Source organism: Seriola dumerili, unplaced genomic scaffold (assembly GCF_002260705.1).
Source record: "Seriola dumerili isolate Sdu_G_001 unplaced genomic scaffold, Sdu_1.0 BDQW01000091.1, whole genome shotgun sequence".
Lineage (NCBI taxonomy): Eukaryota > Metazoa > Chordata > Actinopteri > Carangiformes > Carangidae > Seriola > Seriola dumerili.
In genome coordinates, this window is record NW_019174346.1 from 1,024,565 (window position 1) to 1,040,586 (window position 16,022).

At 41.1% G+C, this 16,022-nt stretch overlaps 1 protein-coding gene across 1 annotated transcript in view; it reads left to right on the plus strand.

The window, feature by feature from the left end:
• Positions 1-636: 636 nt before the first annotated feature.
• The window catches only part of LOC111222372 (roundabout homolog 1-like), a 56,158-nt gene continuing 40,772 nt past the window's right edge, over positions 637-16,022 (plus strand). The window contains exons 1-2 of the mRNA XM_022746084.1: positions 637-643; positions 727-1,053. Of these exons, the coding sequence (XP_022601805.1) occupies positions 637-643; positions 727-1,053 (334 nt within the window). The remainder of the gene's footprint in view (positions 644-726; positions 1,054-16,022) is intronic.

The following is a 16,022-nucleotide window of genomic DNA, read 5'->3' on the forward strand; positions in this document are numbered from 1 at the left end:
GTAACATAAATAAGTTTACACACACACACATACACAAGTTACTGCAGTAGAGTGGAGGAGAGATGGCTCATGTTGAGGATGAACAGCCTTTGTCTTTTGCTCAGAATATTTTCCACCTTACTTCTTTCCCTTGTCACTGATGAACTGTGAAGATACACATTATACATTTGAGAGTTGAGAGATGCTATAGCTCTAGAAGTTTCACTGTGTTTGAAACTATATTTAAATGGGTAAAATGATGACCCTGGTGTAATAACTGATAACTCTCTAATCCAATAATAATTCAGCCTTTAAGCTTTTCTCAAAACCTCTGTATAAACATATTTCCGTGCAAATACATGTTCTGAGGGTAAACTTGTTTTGAAAGATATTATCCTGATGATTTCATGTGTCAGCGTTTTTTAATTTTCAGTGCCTCTCGAGGTTCCAGCTGCTGAAACAAACACAAAACATTTAATGAGTGACGTGATTCTGTGGTAATTAAGTTGTCAGACTGGATTATTTTTAATACAAGGCACTTGCGCAGCAATAATAATGCACCATATCTAATTCCTTTAGAGCTGCCGCTGTTTTGATTAGTACTACTCTTTATTGCATGGAGGGATTATATGACTGTGTTTTTTGTGTCCCATTGACATGTACAGTAAGTGTTATATAACTAGTATAGCTACTCTGAACTGATCCTCGTCCTTGTTTAATCACGACCTTACTCCTCTAACCCTCTAGGGTCTCGTCTTCGCCAGGAAGACTTCCCTCCCCGCATCGTGGAGCACCCCTCTGACCTCATTGTGTCCAAAGGGGAACCAGCCACTCTCAACTGTAAGGCAGAGGGCCGTCCAACCCCCACGGTGGAATGGTACAAAGATGGGGAGCGTGTTGAGACGGACCGTGACAACCCCCGCTCCCACCGTATGCTGCTGCCCAGCGGGTCCCTCTTCTTCCTACGTATCGTCCACGGGCGACGGAGCAAGCCCGATGATGGCAGCTACGTGTGCGTGGCCCGAAACTATCTGGGCCAGGCAATCAGTCACAATGCATCCCTGGAAGTAGCCAGTAAGTTCTGTTGGTGTGTGTTGGTGTGTGCATGAACACAGTGCTGAGAGATGTTTACTGTGATAATAATTCTGTAAAAAATACATAACTCTCACATAACTCTCATCAGGAAAAGCATCTACAGTATGAATGACCACAGTCAAGCGTTCGTACAGAAGTCAACCACATCACTGAACTAAGAGTAACCGAGAAGCTATCTCAGACATAACACAGATATCCAGATAATTGTCTGAGCGCCTTTAAACATTTTGATTGATTTTCCAGTCTCACAATGTGCAACATGATCCAGGAATTTGAATCTGTCCTCAAAGAAAGTAAAAACAGAAAAGTGCAAAATATTTGCTCAGTATAATCTGTAATCTCCTGTACAGTGTCGGGAGGAAGGAATGATTTAATTTTATTTTTTAAGATATTTATACTCACTACAATCACAGATTACCTTACACTGGCTTAACCAATGACACTGATCTCATACAACATGAAACATAATATGTAAATGTAAAATCCTCTTTTAGTTTTTGCTCCAATACGGTGATTTTTATGGTTGAGGGACAGGTGGAAATTCACAACACGGCCCACCTGTCAGAAAGGCAACAGCTGTGTGTTTGTTTTAGTCCCCAGGTTTAAACAGGGGCTGAGTGTGTTCCCAACAGGTGACAGTGTCTACTCGCTGAATCGTAGAGTTGCAAGCGTCAAGTGTGTGCTGTTGCCAGTTAAACACTCTTCGCTGCAGTGTGTCTCAGGCAGGAATCTGTCAGGTTGCATGCAGCAACCAAACGTATGTGTGCATGTGTGTGTGTAGGTTTAGCTGTGAGTGATGGAATGAAGCCTGTGCAGAAACAAACGGAGGGCAGAGAGCAGGAGGTCACGGCTTATACGGCCATCAGAATAGGGTAAGTGCAGATGGTCTGTGAGTCCTTCTGGAGCACAGGTTTTGCAAGTCCAAAAACACTGGACTCAGACTGGAAAGTACCGAGAGTGAGGAAAGAGCTCTTACCCCTCTCTGAAAGAAGGAAGTGCAGATAATAAGGGTTAACAACCACAGCCTCACAAACTGCAGAGCTCCCCAACCTTTTCCACCGATCCCCTGGTCTGCTCAGCGGCATCAGCTGCAGAGCTCTACCCAGGCTCGGTCTCCTGGGCAGACATTTCACAAAGGTTTTAGAATAATAAAACCCGTCTTGTATCCATTTCACCTTTTGAATTATAATGAAAGAGATGGTCAAACGGTAGGATGGTAATGCTAGGTCAGCACTCCTACCCTGAGAAGCTAAGCCCTCTAGGGGGAGAGTTTATTACTGGGAGTTCACTAAATTTACTGCCAGGTTTTAAGGTCGAGGGGGAACACAGAGTGTACTTGTTGAAGCTGCCTGGATGAGTTATGTCTCCCTGCTTCATCCCTCAGAGGTCACACAGATTCATGGGTCACCCTGGGGCTGGAAGGTAAAACAGAATCCCCTCTGGCAAAGGCTGCTGAGTTAGGGAGTTTAGGAGAGGACTGAGAAGCTGGGGGGTGCTAAAAGGAGGACTGACCTTAATCTGTCAATAGACGTGTCAAATAATTTGTCTTGTCTTGTTAATGTGTTAGTTGTTAATTTAGTGCAGTGTCTTAATTACGTAAAGTTTCCTTTGACTAAAGAACTGTATTCAGAGGGGTGACTGGGTTCAGTCTTCTGTGTGACACTCACTAAGTTACTGTTTTTGAATAATGTGCTTTGACATACAGCCCTCGCACACAGACAGTATCATCAAATCATCATGTTGCACTTATTATGTTTGTCACTCAAAAATCACTCAGGCAATAATACTATGTGACAAGGCTCTAATAATAGAACAGAATTGAGGATGGTATAATTTTCTAGTAGAGAGTTTGAAGTGAGACTGAACAGTTCACACCATGAGCTACATGTACAGCTGTGTCAGGAGCACATTATTATTACTGTAACTGTTTCATACAAGAGACTAATGATTAACCCTTTATTTCTTTCTCTGTGGACAATCTAACAAATACACTGATCTATGATTCATTACACTGAAATGATCCGACAGGACCATCGCGTAGTTTATCTTTTATAGATTTTTATCTATATCTTTATGATCTGATCAGGAACACAACTGCAACGCAACTGAATCATCATCAGCATCAATGTCTCCCTGTCCGTCTGTCTGTCAGATATATATATATATATATATCGTAATGACTACTGATGAGTCAGAACACCAACATTCATGGTCCCTCCAGGATGAACTGTAACAGCCTTGGTGATCTCTTGACTTTCAATATAGAAGCTATCATCAGGTTCAATTATAAGTTTGTCCAATACTTAATATCAGCAAAACAGACATTACATATCAGCCTCTGTGGTACTTTGTGTGTAGGCTAAGCCTGCTCAGCAAATGTTCGATTGCTAACTTAACATGGTGACCATGGTTAACATTGCAGCTGCTTTACAGCAGCATGATGATGTCATGATGATGTCATGATGATGATGCTGAATACAGCCTCACATAGCTGCTGTAGAATTTTACTCTTGTTATTACAATCAGCTTGGATATGTCCATATTTGAATATTTGAATATTTACCTATGCATAATGTAAACATGGATTGTGTATTGTGCACACTGTAGTTTCAGAACAGCTGATCTAATAGAAACAGTTTTCCCAGAAGTCTTTGTAGATACAGAACACTGTAGAACAATTGGAAAACCAACTCTTTCATATGTGATGCACATTTCTTTTTAATTAATAACAACAACAGATGCATGCTGGGATACTATAACAGAGCAGGGAATATACTTCATTTATTAAAAAAAAATCTATATTGCTTTAATGAAATGTTTGCATAGTAGACAATACTGCAGTGCACTGAAGATATGAGGCCATTAGTGTATTGAATGTATACTCTGCTCCAGTTCTGTCCCTAAAAATAAATATTAAATAATCATAGTTAATTTACATGATTGGTTGAATGAATTTCTTGCCACTTTATATAATATGATGAGTTCATGGACTCGACTTCTCAGGAAGTGAAAGACAAGACTTGGTTAGTGCATTAGTCATTTGATCCTGTATTGACAAACCAAATGTGAAAGCTACAGTGGAAAATTAATTACCTATAAAAGCCTTAACTGAAGTCCGATTTAGAATTTACTATATCATAATGTTTCCAACTGCCGCCATAATATAATCTAAGTGAAGTGAAGGAGAGATGATGAAAAGTAGGGAGACGGCTGACAAAAGACAGTGTTGGAATCTGACAGATGTAAAGTGATGGGAGCAGGAAAGGAGTGACAGAGACAGATGGGAACAGAAGAGCGAGAGGAAGAAGTGTCTGTCCTTCAAGGCACAGGAGTGAAACTTGTTTGCAGAAAATTGAGGTGACGTGGTAGAGACAGTGACAGATGTAGTATGTGCTGGTGCCTGAAGCGTGACCACAGGGTTGAAATACTGTGTATAAGCGCACACAACATGCTCACACACACACACACACACACACACACACACACACACACACACACACACACACATGCAGACTAGTGGAACCCTTTCTGAAAGTGAAAGAGATGAAATGAGAAAAAGAATTTAAAAAAAAAAAAGACATATAACTTAGTTCCTATCCAATAAATGTCACAGAAGACACTCAGCATATTTCTTCTGCCTGCAGGGACCCCAGAGGACCCTGGGAAATGAACATATGTCCTATTGACCTCAGCCACTTGATTCAATCATGGAGCGCTTTATTGAGGTGAAGGCAAAGTCACAGCCTGTGTACTCTAAAGGTTATTGGATAGTGGACCTGTTTTTAGGTTCAGTCAGGGAGAGGAATACATGTTATTCTTAAACTAATTGGACACTGCCATTTGCTGGAGGAAAGTGATGCTCGTGGCGATGTTAAAGGTTTGGTCTCAACACTGCAGTGATGAACTAATGAGCCACAGAGAGAGACAACTGCGCAGCCACACCACTCCTCATGTACATGAACATACGAAAGACAAACTCTCCTCTCATTCCTCTGTTTATTTAATTTTAATTGGTTAATTTAAATTTCCATGTCATGGCATCCATTTATCCCATCCCACACTGGATTACAAAACACAGCTAAAACAAAGCAATGCATTTTCCAGTATGCAGAACTGCAATGATCACAATCAGTTAATCGATCAACAGAAAATGAATCAGCAACGATTTTAGTTGTGAGGATTTACATCTTTTGATCAGTAAAGATCTTCGGGTTTGCACCAGGTGGTTGGACAAAACAAGATGTAAAAATTTGAGCATGAAAGTTCTTTCACCTTCTTTCACCTTAGAGTTTGAAAAATCAAACTCATCAAAGTGTGTTTACAGGTCTTGGGCAGCTCGCTCTGGAGCTGAGCTTGAGTTTGTCTGATAAATGTCCTCTAGCGATGTCACTTGAGGCGGCGTTAGCTGGAGCTGAAGACTGCAAGTCTGAATTAAAATAAAATATGGGGGTGTGGAAAGAAGTGGGTTCATCAGACCTCTGTATCCACATCTCTGCTTGAGGCTAGCAGCTCGAGGCTACATCAGCTGCTACGAGGATAACACACAGTCTTTGACCACACTGTCGGCGGGCAAGTTGCATGATGGGTAATGGAGGTGCCAGGTTTGACGGGGAGGAGGATGATATCTCTGTTTCTGCTGCATCGATTTTCATCTTTTTTTTTTAAACTGTCCATCGTGAGTCCGTCAACTTTATAGTGATGCTGAATCACTTTTAACTTTCTGGAACTTTCAGTCACATCTCACAGTCTTCCTCAGTTGATGGAGTTTTCTCAGGCTGAGGAGTTTGAGTTTAGGCATTTTTTTTACCATTTATATAAGTGAGTAAATGTTTAATCAAGAAAATATTTCATTTTCTTTTTAATTAACAATGAAAATAGTTAATAGTTTAATAGTTTAGTTCTAATTCTGATTCAGGGCCAAAAGAAAAACATAAATCACAACATGACATATACATGTACATAATTTCATGTAACATACATGCATGTAAAAAATGATATAAGGCAACATTCTCCATTCAGTATTTCTCGTCCTGAATGTATGTTATTTCCTTTTCTTTGTATATCTTGAAAAGGGAAAGCCATTGGAAGACGTGATGGCTCGTGGTAATTGCATGAATGCATTAACATGATGGACATGTTCACTGTAACACCACGCTCTCTGAAGTGGATCATGGGATATGGGCAGCTCAGTCAGACTGTGAGATTGGCAGCTGGAGGTGGGACCCCTGGTCTCTCTCCCTGTCTGCTCCTCTTTGATTGTAATCTCATGCTGGAAAATGAGCGGCTGCAGGAGACGCACGGAGCAGTTAAGAGAGAGGCGGATTCGGAGGTCAGGTTCTCCCTCTGCCTGCCCCTATCCATTAACTAATGGCTCCTCACTTCAAATGGCTGTCACTGTCGCTGACAACATCCTGTCTGTAGTCACTCTGGATAAACGCAGTGAAAGATCCTAAGTGGCAGTAGAGTGGTATGTCTCAGGAAAGTTGTCATTTTCTCTCCATATGGATGTGGAGCGATATGTCTGATAGACAAGCAGTGACACATTGTAAATACTCTGTATCCACAGCTGCAGTCAGATATCAGTGTTTATTTCCAATTGCCTGTGACAGTTTGTGAACGCCATGCTAGCCTCTTGTTCCTCATCCTGTTTTTCGCTCCCTTGTTCTGTCCCAGTTGTCCTATGGTTAGATCAGTCAATGAATAAGTATCACACTCGGGGGACAGCTGGACTGTGTATACAGTCTTGGAGACTGGGGCGAGTAAACTGCAAGTATTGTCTAAACAATTTTAGTCACTATATTCCCCGAGGCTCAGCGTTTCCAAGAGCCAGATTTGTGCCAGAGTGTCAGGACGAAGGGAGAGAGTTTGTTTGGCTTGCAGCAGCACGGTGAGGGGAGAGGAGAGGGGAAGTGCTCGAGAGTTCCTGACAAATACCATATGGCTTCTGGGTGTGTGGCAATATTATCTGAATGTTTGTGCCTGTGTGAGCATTGTGTCGGGGCTGTGCTGTCTACATATGTGAGAACAGTTGCTGCTTTTGTTGGGAAGAAAGAAAGTAGACTGACCTTCACATCTCCACATTCCTTGTCAGATTAGTGAATTGTACTGTTAATTAAAACCAACTTGATATTTTACATAATTTCTCAGACAAAAGCAGTTTTCAGCAGAGATGTGTCGTGACCTTGTCGTGGATGAAAAATAATCTGCTGAATCTTTATCTTAATGTGTGTTAATGAAATGGCAGACACTGTGAATCACCAGCACTGTTGTGGATTCCTCTACATTATAGACATGTGAAGCCGTCTTTGTCGTGTGTGTGCACATTTTGTTTTTATGTCCATTTCTATTTTCTGACGTCGTCGTCTGCTGACGACGCAGGAGGAGAGAAAGGGGACACTCTGTGAGTCAAATCAACAAATCTGTCTGTTGAAGATAGTGTGTATGTGCTCCTTCGTGGGTGACATTTTGCATATGCTTGGGGTCTCTCCATTTCTTCTGCAGCCCCCCCCCCCCAAATCATGTTGGGGTATCATTTGGTTGTGGTTTATGTATTCAGCTCTTGATTGTTGCCAGGCAAATACTGTGTGGCTCGGCCCATTTCCCCCCGACACTAAATCTTTGGGTTGCATTTCCCTGCAGCCTTGGAGCAGTAACGCCGCTAGATTTTATCCATTTCCCATAAAACTCCACGCTCGCTGTGTCAGGTTACTCTGATGTCATGTGCATTTTATTCACCCATTTGCTGATTTGTAACATGGCAAGAGAAACTTCCCGGAGGGCCAAGTAACCAGCACTCATGTGCTTAGCTGCACAAGTGTTTCTAACAACTGAAATTAATTAACAGTGAAAACCCATCATCAAGTCACGACTTGCAAAAAGCCTGTACTGACATAAACTATGATACGCTTAGTGCGCCCTATATTTTGCTTGTGAATTTTGTCAGTGTGGAAGTATTAAGGGCTTTACAGCATGGTTGAATAATCCTGCTGTCACTGGGAGAAGAGGGATGCGTTTGCATTTGCTGAGATATTAGCCTTATCCATCCTCTGTCTGTCATTCCATAACGCCACAGTCAACGGCGTCCGCCAGCCAGATCAGTGCTCATGGTTAATGCCATCCTCCTTGGAGGTTAAAGGTTGTGTTGGTTTTTCATTTCAAACTAATGTCAGTTTTCATCTGCCTGAGCTTCCTGCCTGTTTTCTCTGAGTATCTGCTTTGTGTCGTAACATCAGTCGGTAAAAGTAAAAAAAAATCTCAGTAGGACTCTCTTGGTTCCTCCAGGGCGTGAAAATGAAAAATGATCACTCACCCAGATGTGCACCGTGTAATTGTGGTTTGATGATTGGTAGGCTTTATGATTAAAATGCCAACTTTGTCGACTATCATTAAGCTAATCAAAATTCTCATGTGATCTGATGCAGACGAACACTTTACTTTGTGACTGCCAACCATAATCAAATATTCTGAATGAATACCAGACAGCTAAATTGCCGTGCAGAGAAATTCAACTCCGTGTTCGTTGTTAGTTTTTAAAGTTTTGAAGCAAAAAGATCTTTTCATCACTTTTTGTTCAACAAAGTAAAATAACACCATCAGAAATAAATGCCCTGCTTCTTTTTATTTATGGCACTGTCTTGCTGTTGTTAAATTCAGACTATAACGGCAAAATAAAGACCACAGAAACACGTGAAAGTTAGTGTTACCTTCACCAGTTCATCCATCGTTGCAAGTTCTAACATTTACACAAAACACACGTCTCGTCCTGCACCTCGCACGCTGAACGACCAAACCACCAAACAAACCAACCGGTCCTGCAGCCGGAACGACCATAGTTGGTTTGACCCGTCTGACATGACCCATAGAAGTGTATCCTGAAATAGTACCTCTCTCGCAGCAGGTGTGCCACTGTCACCGTGGTTACAACAACAAACACATGTATTGCACCTGTGGCGACATAGTGGATCTTTGTCATTGTGCTAATGATAATCAACACGCAGATAAACTTATAGAACTGTCGTGGTTTGGTTAAGTTTAGGAAAAGATCATAGTTCATCATCATTATTCTTTAAGGTTAGATTACCTTCATCGTCATGGTTACAATGATAAATGTCCCTGTCGTAATAAGATGCCGTCACAGACAACCTGTGGCGAGTCTCAAACAAACATTCACCACGGTGAAGTGCGCTGCTAACATCCGTTAGCAGGCTACATGGTTAATTAGCTGCAGATGTCACTGTGGTACATGCATGCTGGTGGGATATTCAGTAGAACAAACTGTCAAACTGACACGTAGACTACAAGCACGTTCGTTCACAATCAAACCTGGACACGCCCTCCAGCAGCTGAGAGGGAAAGTATTTCCGATATTTCCCCAAAGACTTTTTTTCTTTTCTTTTTGTTAATAATTTAAAAATAATACCCCCATTATTTTTGATGGCAAAAATGGACTAAATGTTGATTTCATTGGGGCTTTAAAATAACTTTTAGTAACAGTCTAATCAATATTAGTTTAACAGGTATGTAGCCACCAGCTGAAATTGTCTGGTTGAGGGATAAAGCTAAGAATCATCTGCATAGTAATGAACTGAGATGCTATTATGAAAACAGATACAGTGAGAACACAATCTGGATTAAATATTACATTCTAAACATTTCAGAGAAGCATACATAAATAATGTAGCTGGCGAAAACAAAACAAAAAGAATCAAACCTGTTCGTTTTAAGGAACATTGCTGGGCAATCTGAGATACACTCCGCTTCACTAAACACTGTATCACAATACTGCACTTCACAGAAATGGCAGCACAGAGAGGCAGCGACAGACACTTGGATTCTGAGATGTGAGCAGTTGCTGGTGCAGCAGCACAGAGGTTGTTTATGCGGTATTGTTCCCACTGCTTACCCACCACAACCAAAGATACTGGTATTTTCTCTAATAGGCTGTAGATGTGGTGATTTATAACATGCAGCAAAATAGGGGACAAAGAGTGAGGGAGAGAGGGAGCGGGAGAGAGGTTCCTGAATGGAAAGCTGAATAATTAGATGAACAGTTCCAAGGCGCCGCTACCATTCCTGTGCCTGGCTGCCTGTCAGTTCTGCCTCCCCTATTTTCTGCCATTTTCCTCCTCCTCCTGGAGCATCGCTTCATCTCTCTCCAGTGGGAATACTTTGGAATGAGCAGACAGGTTTGTGATGGAGCTGCTGTTGTTGATGCTGCTTACTGAAAGCTTTGGTGACCAGTGATGTGTTCCCCATTACAACACTGTCATGCACACTGTATACAAATAGTATGTGTGTGTGTGTGTGTAAGGTGCACAGTTTGCAGAGGCAGACAGTAAAAGAAGGGTGTGTCAGTGTTTTCATGTAGCTGCCGCCCTATCCTTAAAAAATTGTGGTATTTTAATATTATTATATTATTAAAATTAGATTTTTTATTTTCCTGAAAGATAATTGAATAGAGATGAACACCGTGTCTGAACTTGACATGAAGCACCACGCTGCCACTTTAGGAATCTGTTCTTTTTCTACCTTTTATGTTTTGATCAACAGCCTTTTGTGATGTTGACATTACAGAATCCAAATAGACAATTTCAATATTTTTCCAATTAACTGTGTTGCTATGTGTGGATGTAGTAATAATTCATATTCACACTCTCTTTGTTTGCTTAGCTGGCAGCTTCCTTTCACACCCATAAACTAAATTCCTTTTTTTTTCTCGTCATCAAGGCCAATTTTCAAGGTCTCAGTTTTATTATGTGAGGCAGCGACAGTGAGACAGTGAACCTCCCTCAGTCTACTGCTGCCTAACACAAGTATGTACGAGCTCCATTACTGTAGATGTTTACAGGTAGACCCTCCATTCCAGTCATTCGCTCAAATATTTTAAAGTGTATTATCTTCAAATGCCACAGAATATGAAAAGATGGAATATTTCATTATGCAAAACTCCCTCTGCCAATAACCCCCCCCCCCTTTCTATTTGCCTAACCTCTCTCAATTTGTGTTTTTCTCTGTGGAAAACTCCCTTTACTGTTTCTCCCAGACTTCCCAAGGCTATTGCAGAGATATAACAAAGGAGCACGCATACAGACAGAATGAAATGAGGCACTGGGAGCTGACAGAGAAGATAAAGCTGAGAGGTAAAGGAAAACCAAGAGACACTGAAGAGGGACTGGAGATAATTAAAAGGATCTTCAGAGTGATATAGTCCCTAGCACTTGGACTTCCTATTCATTTACACACATATAAATGCCTCTGTAATGTCCCAAAGATGTGTTCAGGACATAAATCTGTGTCTCCTCTCCACCCATATCTTTAATGTGAGTTATGCACAGCAAGTCAGGATTCAACTCATTTTCAGAACAGCAATCTATTGGCAATTTATCACAATCAAGCATGAAAAATATCCTATTATTCAGCTGAAATTCATTTATTCCGGTTTAATGTCATATCCCCTGTTTCTAGGAGAATAATGCAATAGCATTTTTAGGTTTTAATGTCACATTGAAATATGTGCACGATACTAATGAAGCAATTTAGTCACGGAACCTATTGGCATTGTGCTGTTTAACTTTCACTATCCGTAACTGCAGAGTCACCCGTGCATCACACACACACACACACACACACACACACACACACACACACACACACACACGCACACGCACACGCACACGCACACACACACACACACACACAACTGATGAAAGTTTACAGCTCATCCGTCATTTTAATATTTATTCATAGTTAAGAATGGCAGGGGACCTAGCTAATGTTATCTGTTCTGTGCATATTGATCAGCTTCTTTCCAGCGACCTAATTTACTTTTGTTACAACAATGAATGTCATGCACGACTTTTGGCGCTGCCACCCTGCTATGATGAAATGGTGCTAATGGCACTCTGTTGTTTCTGGGGGCTTGTGATCATGGCAGTTCGGTAACAGGTCCGAGGCCAAAGGGATGAACAGCTGATTTTGACTGTTTGACAACCTGTCAGCAACTGGGCTACCACCAGAATGATGTGTGTGTGTGTGTGTGTGTGTGTGTGTGTGTGAGAGAGAGAGTCAAAGAATGGAAGATGAGACAAAAACCACCTGTAACCATGTGGATGGAGATCTCTGTCTGACCACTCATATTCAACTGCTTGTTTGTTTGTAACGTAAATGGGAAAATACTTACCTGATTTTTTTCACCATTTCCAAATAGCAAAAATCATAATTTCTTGGACTGAAAATAGGATTTTAAGATGTTTATAATCACCATTACACTCAAAATGCTCATATGACCAATAATTGCCTCCCACTTATTGACACAGTATAAACATACATGTTACAACATGATATTTATTGATTTCCATTGTAATCTAATGTGTAGGCATGTCACTAATATTAAATGAATTGTGTTTTCTTGTGGGTAAATGGGGGGTAGTGATGAAATCCATGATCACGTGTTGTTAGTATTGATAAATGCACAAGGAGACTGAAAAGAAACACATCCAGACTCATAGATGATTCTTTGTAATAACATGGAGCATCAGAAAGAGGAGACGGGAGTGAAATCAGCTTCATCAGTGCTGTGCTCGATGGCAGCTCCATTTCCTAGAGCCACATTATGTAGAGCAGCAGATGAATGACAGGTGTGCTCTCCTACCCTAATGCACAAATTGCCTCGGCTGCAGAGTGCTCATATGGTTCGCTTTTAACCATAACCACACAAGTGGATTTAGATTTTCAGTGAGACAATTGATACCCAGAAAAAAAGAGAGACAACACTTTAAACAATACCTTTGTCATTTATTAACTGATTGTTGTAGGACTGATTTCAGCTCATCCTTATAGTTGATAGATATTAATTATTGCTGAATGTGAGGGGAGAGAGAGAGGACCGTGTAGATCAAGTGATTTTATTATCTTTGAATATGGATAGAGAAATGATTGGCTGGTGGTGGATGTTTGACAGTTCCAGTATTTCGCTGAGATGTACACATCGTATATTCTGTCAGATCTCACCGTGCATTGCTATGTTATGCTATGTTTTTGCAGCTGAGTCTGATTCTCAGCTGACTGATCTATTGACTGGAAAGGGTTGTTATGATATCAGCTTTTCACTACATGATTAGCATGGCCAATATTAGCACAATATCTAAAGAAAAGTTGAAATAAAAAAATGATAACAATGTTATCAGTCAATTTCATCTTTAGCTTTGCTTACTGTGTGTTTAGTCTCTTTTCTTGGTAAATGAATTAGACTGAGATGTGAGTGTAAGGAGGCGGAGAGAGCTTCCTTTTTTAAAGATCATGGTTATCATCAATACCGGTTTCGTGCCTACTGGCCACTCCGCCCCTCCTCACACCTGTCCCTATTTACCTCATCATCCCCTCTGTATATGCACAGTTTACCTCCCTGGTTCCACGCAGCAGTTGTTAGACCTTTGTTTTCGCACCTTCCCGTTTGCCTTGTTTTTGGAACTTCCAGTAGAGACTCACTGACTCTGTTTTGCTCGTGGGCCTTGAGTTTCTCAGAACGTGAAACTGGCAGCTTTTGCAACTTCTCATGAAAAATTCACAGACTGATAATAAGGGCGTATTTTTCCAGGATCCATTCCTATATGTTATCCCTGGTGGTGTCCAAGCAGAGCTGGCTAATTATAGGCTCACTGAATTCATTTGGAGTGAGAGATGTGAGCCAGGATTCATAGCTGGACTGATAATTGGATTGATCGGGTACTGGGAGATTGCTGCAAACCTTCTCTCATCTAATTTGCTACTGTGGACATTTAAAGTCGTGCAACAGCCTCAACAAATTTAAAGTTTGCATGTTTTTCAGTGTGCAGGTATGTGTTTGTGTGCATTATTTCCAAGCTTTAAATAAATTTCTTCTGCTGGTTTAATCATGGTGCATGCAGCACTCTAAATCCCACAATGAGACGCTCTTGAAAACCAAGTGAAAATTCTCCGGCTGTCTGTCTTACTGCCTGATGCTTAAGTTTTTGGACGAGCCCTTTTCTCATGGCCTGCTCTCAAATATGTGTATGTCGAATCTCCCATGAGAAATGTCTTGCTAAAGGTCTTGCACCAAAATGTCGACAGGCAATAAAACACACACACACCGACACACACACATACACACACACCACAAACAGACACACGCTGTACTTCGAGTGTGAGATGCTTCTCAAGATGAGTAGTTGATTAATTGACAGCTGGTTCACTAACTGGTTCCCCGTCGCTGACAGATGAGGAAGTTTTTACACTAATAGCCATCGGACACCTGCGCGTCTTGTCAGTTTTTCCTTGAGGTTGGTTGACAGTATGAGCGGAGACAGCGAGTGTGATGTAGGAGCGCTGTCAGTCTGATGTCTTATACTCTCGCTGTCGCCTATTCTTCTTCACTCATGCAAAGTGCCATTTATAAATAGACAAAGTAAAAACCATGTGGTGTTTTTGCTGGCATGCGTTTCTTTCAGCTTGTGTGCATCTGAAAAAACAAGCTGAAAACAAGCTGGGACAGACTGAGACATTATATGGGATTTAATTAGAGGTTTTCATACATTATTTTCATGCATTCATATTTACTTTTTTTTCTTTGCTTCATGGTTGTTGTTTATCTCTGATGCACAGCACCCCCTTCTCCTGCATGTGTTATCATTTTAATAAGCTGATGTGCCATAAATAACCTATAAAGATTGAGGAACTGATATGAAATATACTGTACACAGACGAGTCAGATGCTCATATGGCCTCTTCTCAGTATATTTTCTCTCTTTTGCGTGTTTGCATAGACCTTGGCCCTGGGTCTGCCTCTCTCCATCCTCTCTATATCTGCTGCTCTGTTGGCATTGATTATCTCAGACCTGAGGTATCCAGTGTGTGTGTGTGTGTGTGTGTGTGTGTGTGTGTGTGTGTGTTTTACCGTTTCAGGCTTGGCCGCATACTGAGAAGGCATATATCTCTAGAGGTTGTTTCTTAATAGAGCGGATACTGTTGCCCGCCTCACATTGCCACGGGGATGGAGGGAGTGTTGGGTAGTGGGGAGGGATGGAGGAGAAGAAATGGGGAGAGGCAGAGGATGAGAGTATCCACTGCTTACTTGCAGATATGAATGAAATCCTATCTGTTTGATTAGACCTTTGCCTCCACTGGTCACGAATGCTTCTACTGATCTAAATTGAATTGTTTTCTTCAGGAGATATCATGCAGAATGTACCGAAACTTTTGGAACCGCTGGTTTAATCCATTTTAACCATAGTCAGAAATAAAAGGGTCACTTGACCCAAATAAAATAAATAAAAGAAACTAGATACTCCCTGCTCTCTGCGTTATCAGACAGTTTAGGTTTTATATGCTCATATATATTTAGAGATATCTGTCTCTGCCATTCCTCACTCCATTCCATTGCCCCAATGCAATGGAAGAGAATGGAAATATGCTGTGTATGTTATGTATGTTAGAAGGTGACAGCATAAAGCCAGGTTCAGTAGCAACATCTATCTCCAGAGTCTGTGTTTTCTTACTCTCAATGAGCCACAACATCAGTCTTTCCCATGGAGGGGCTCTTATTTTACTAGAAAGTCGGTCCAATGAAAACTGTTCAAGGCGATTGTTTCTGAACGATTATTCAGTTATAAATCCACAGTGGAATATTCCAGTCACACGTCCATGTTTTGGGTTTACTTGCCCAGAGATGTCTGACTTAGATTTCTTCTGTTAGCCTCAAAACAATGGAGGTGACTGGAATTTCACATGTTTTCCCAGAACAAGAGATCCCGTTACTCTGAATAATCAGCCAACATAAGCCTTGAACAGTTTTTCATTGGACCGACTTTCTAGTAAAATAAGAGCCCCTCCCATTTTGGGAAAGACTGATGTTGTGGCTCAATTGAGAGTAAGAAAACACAGAACTCTTGGAGATAGATGTTGCTACTGAACTGGCTTTATGCTTCACTCTA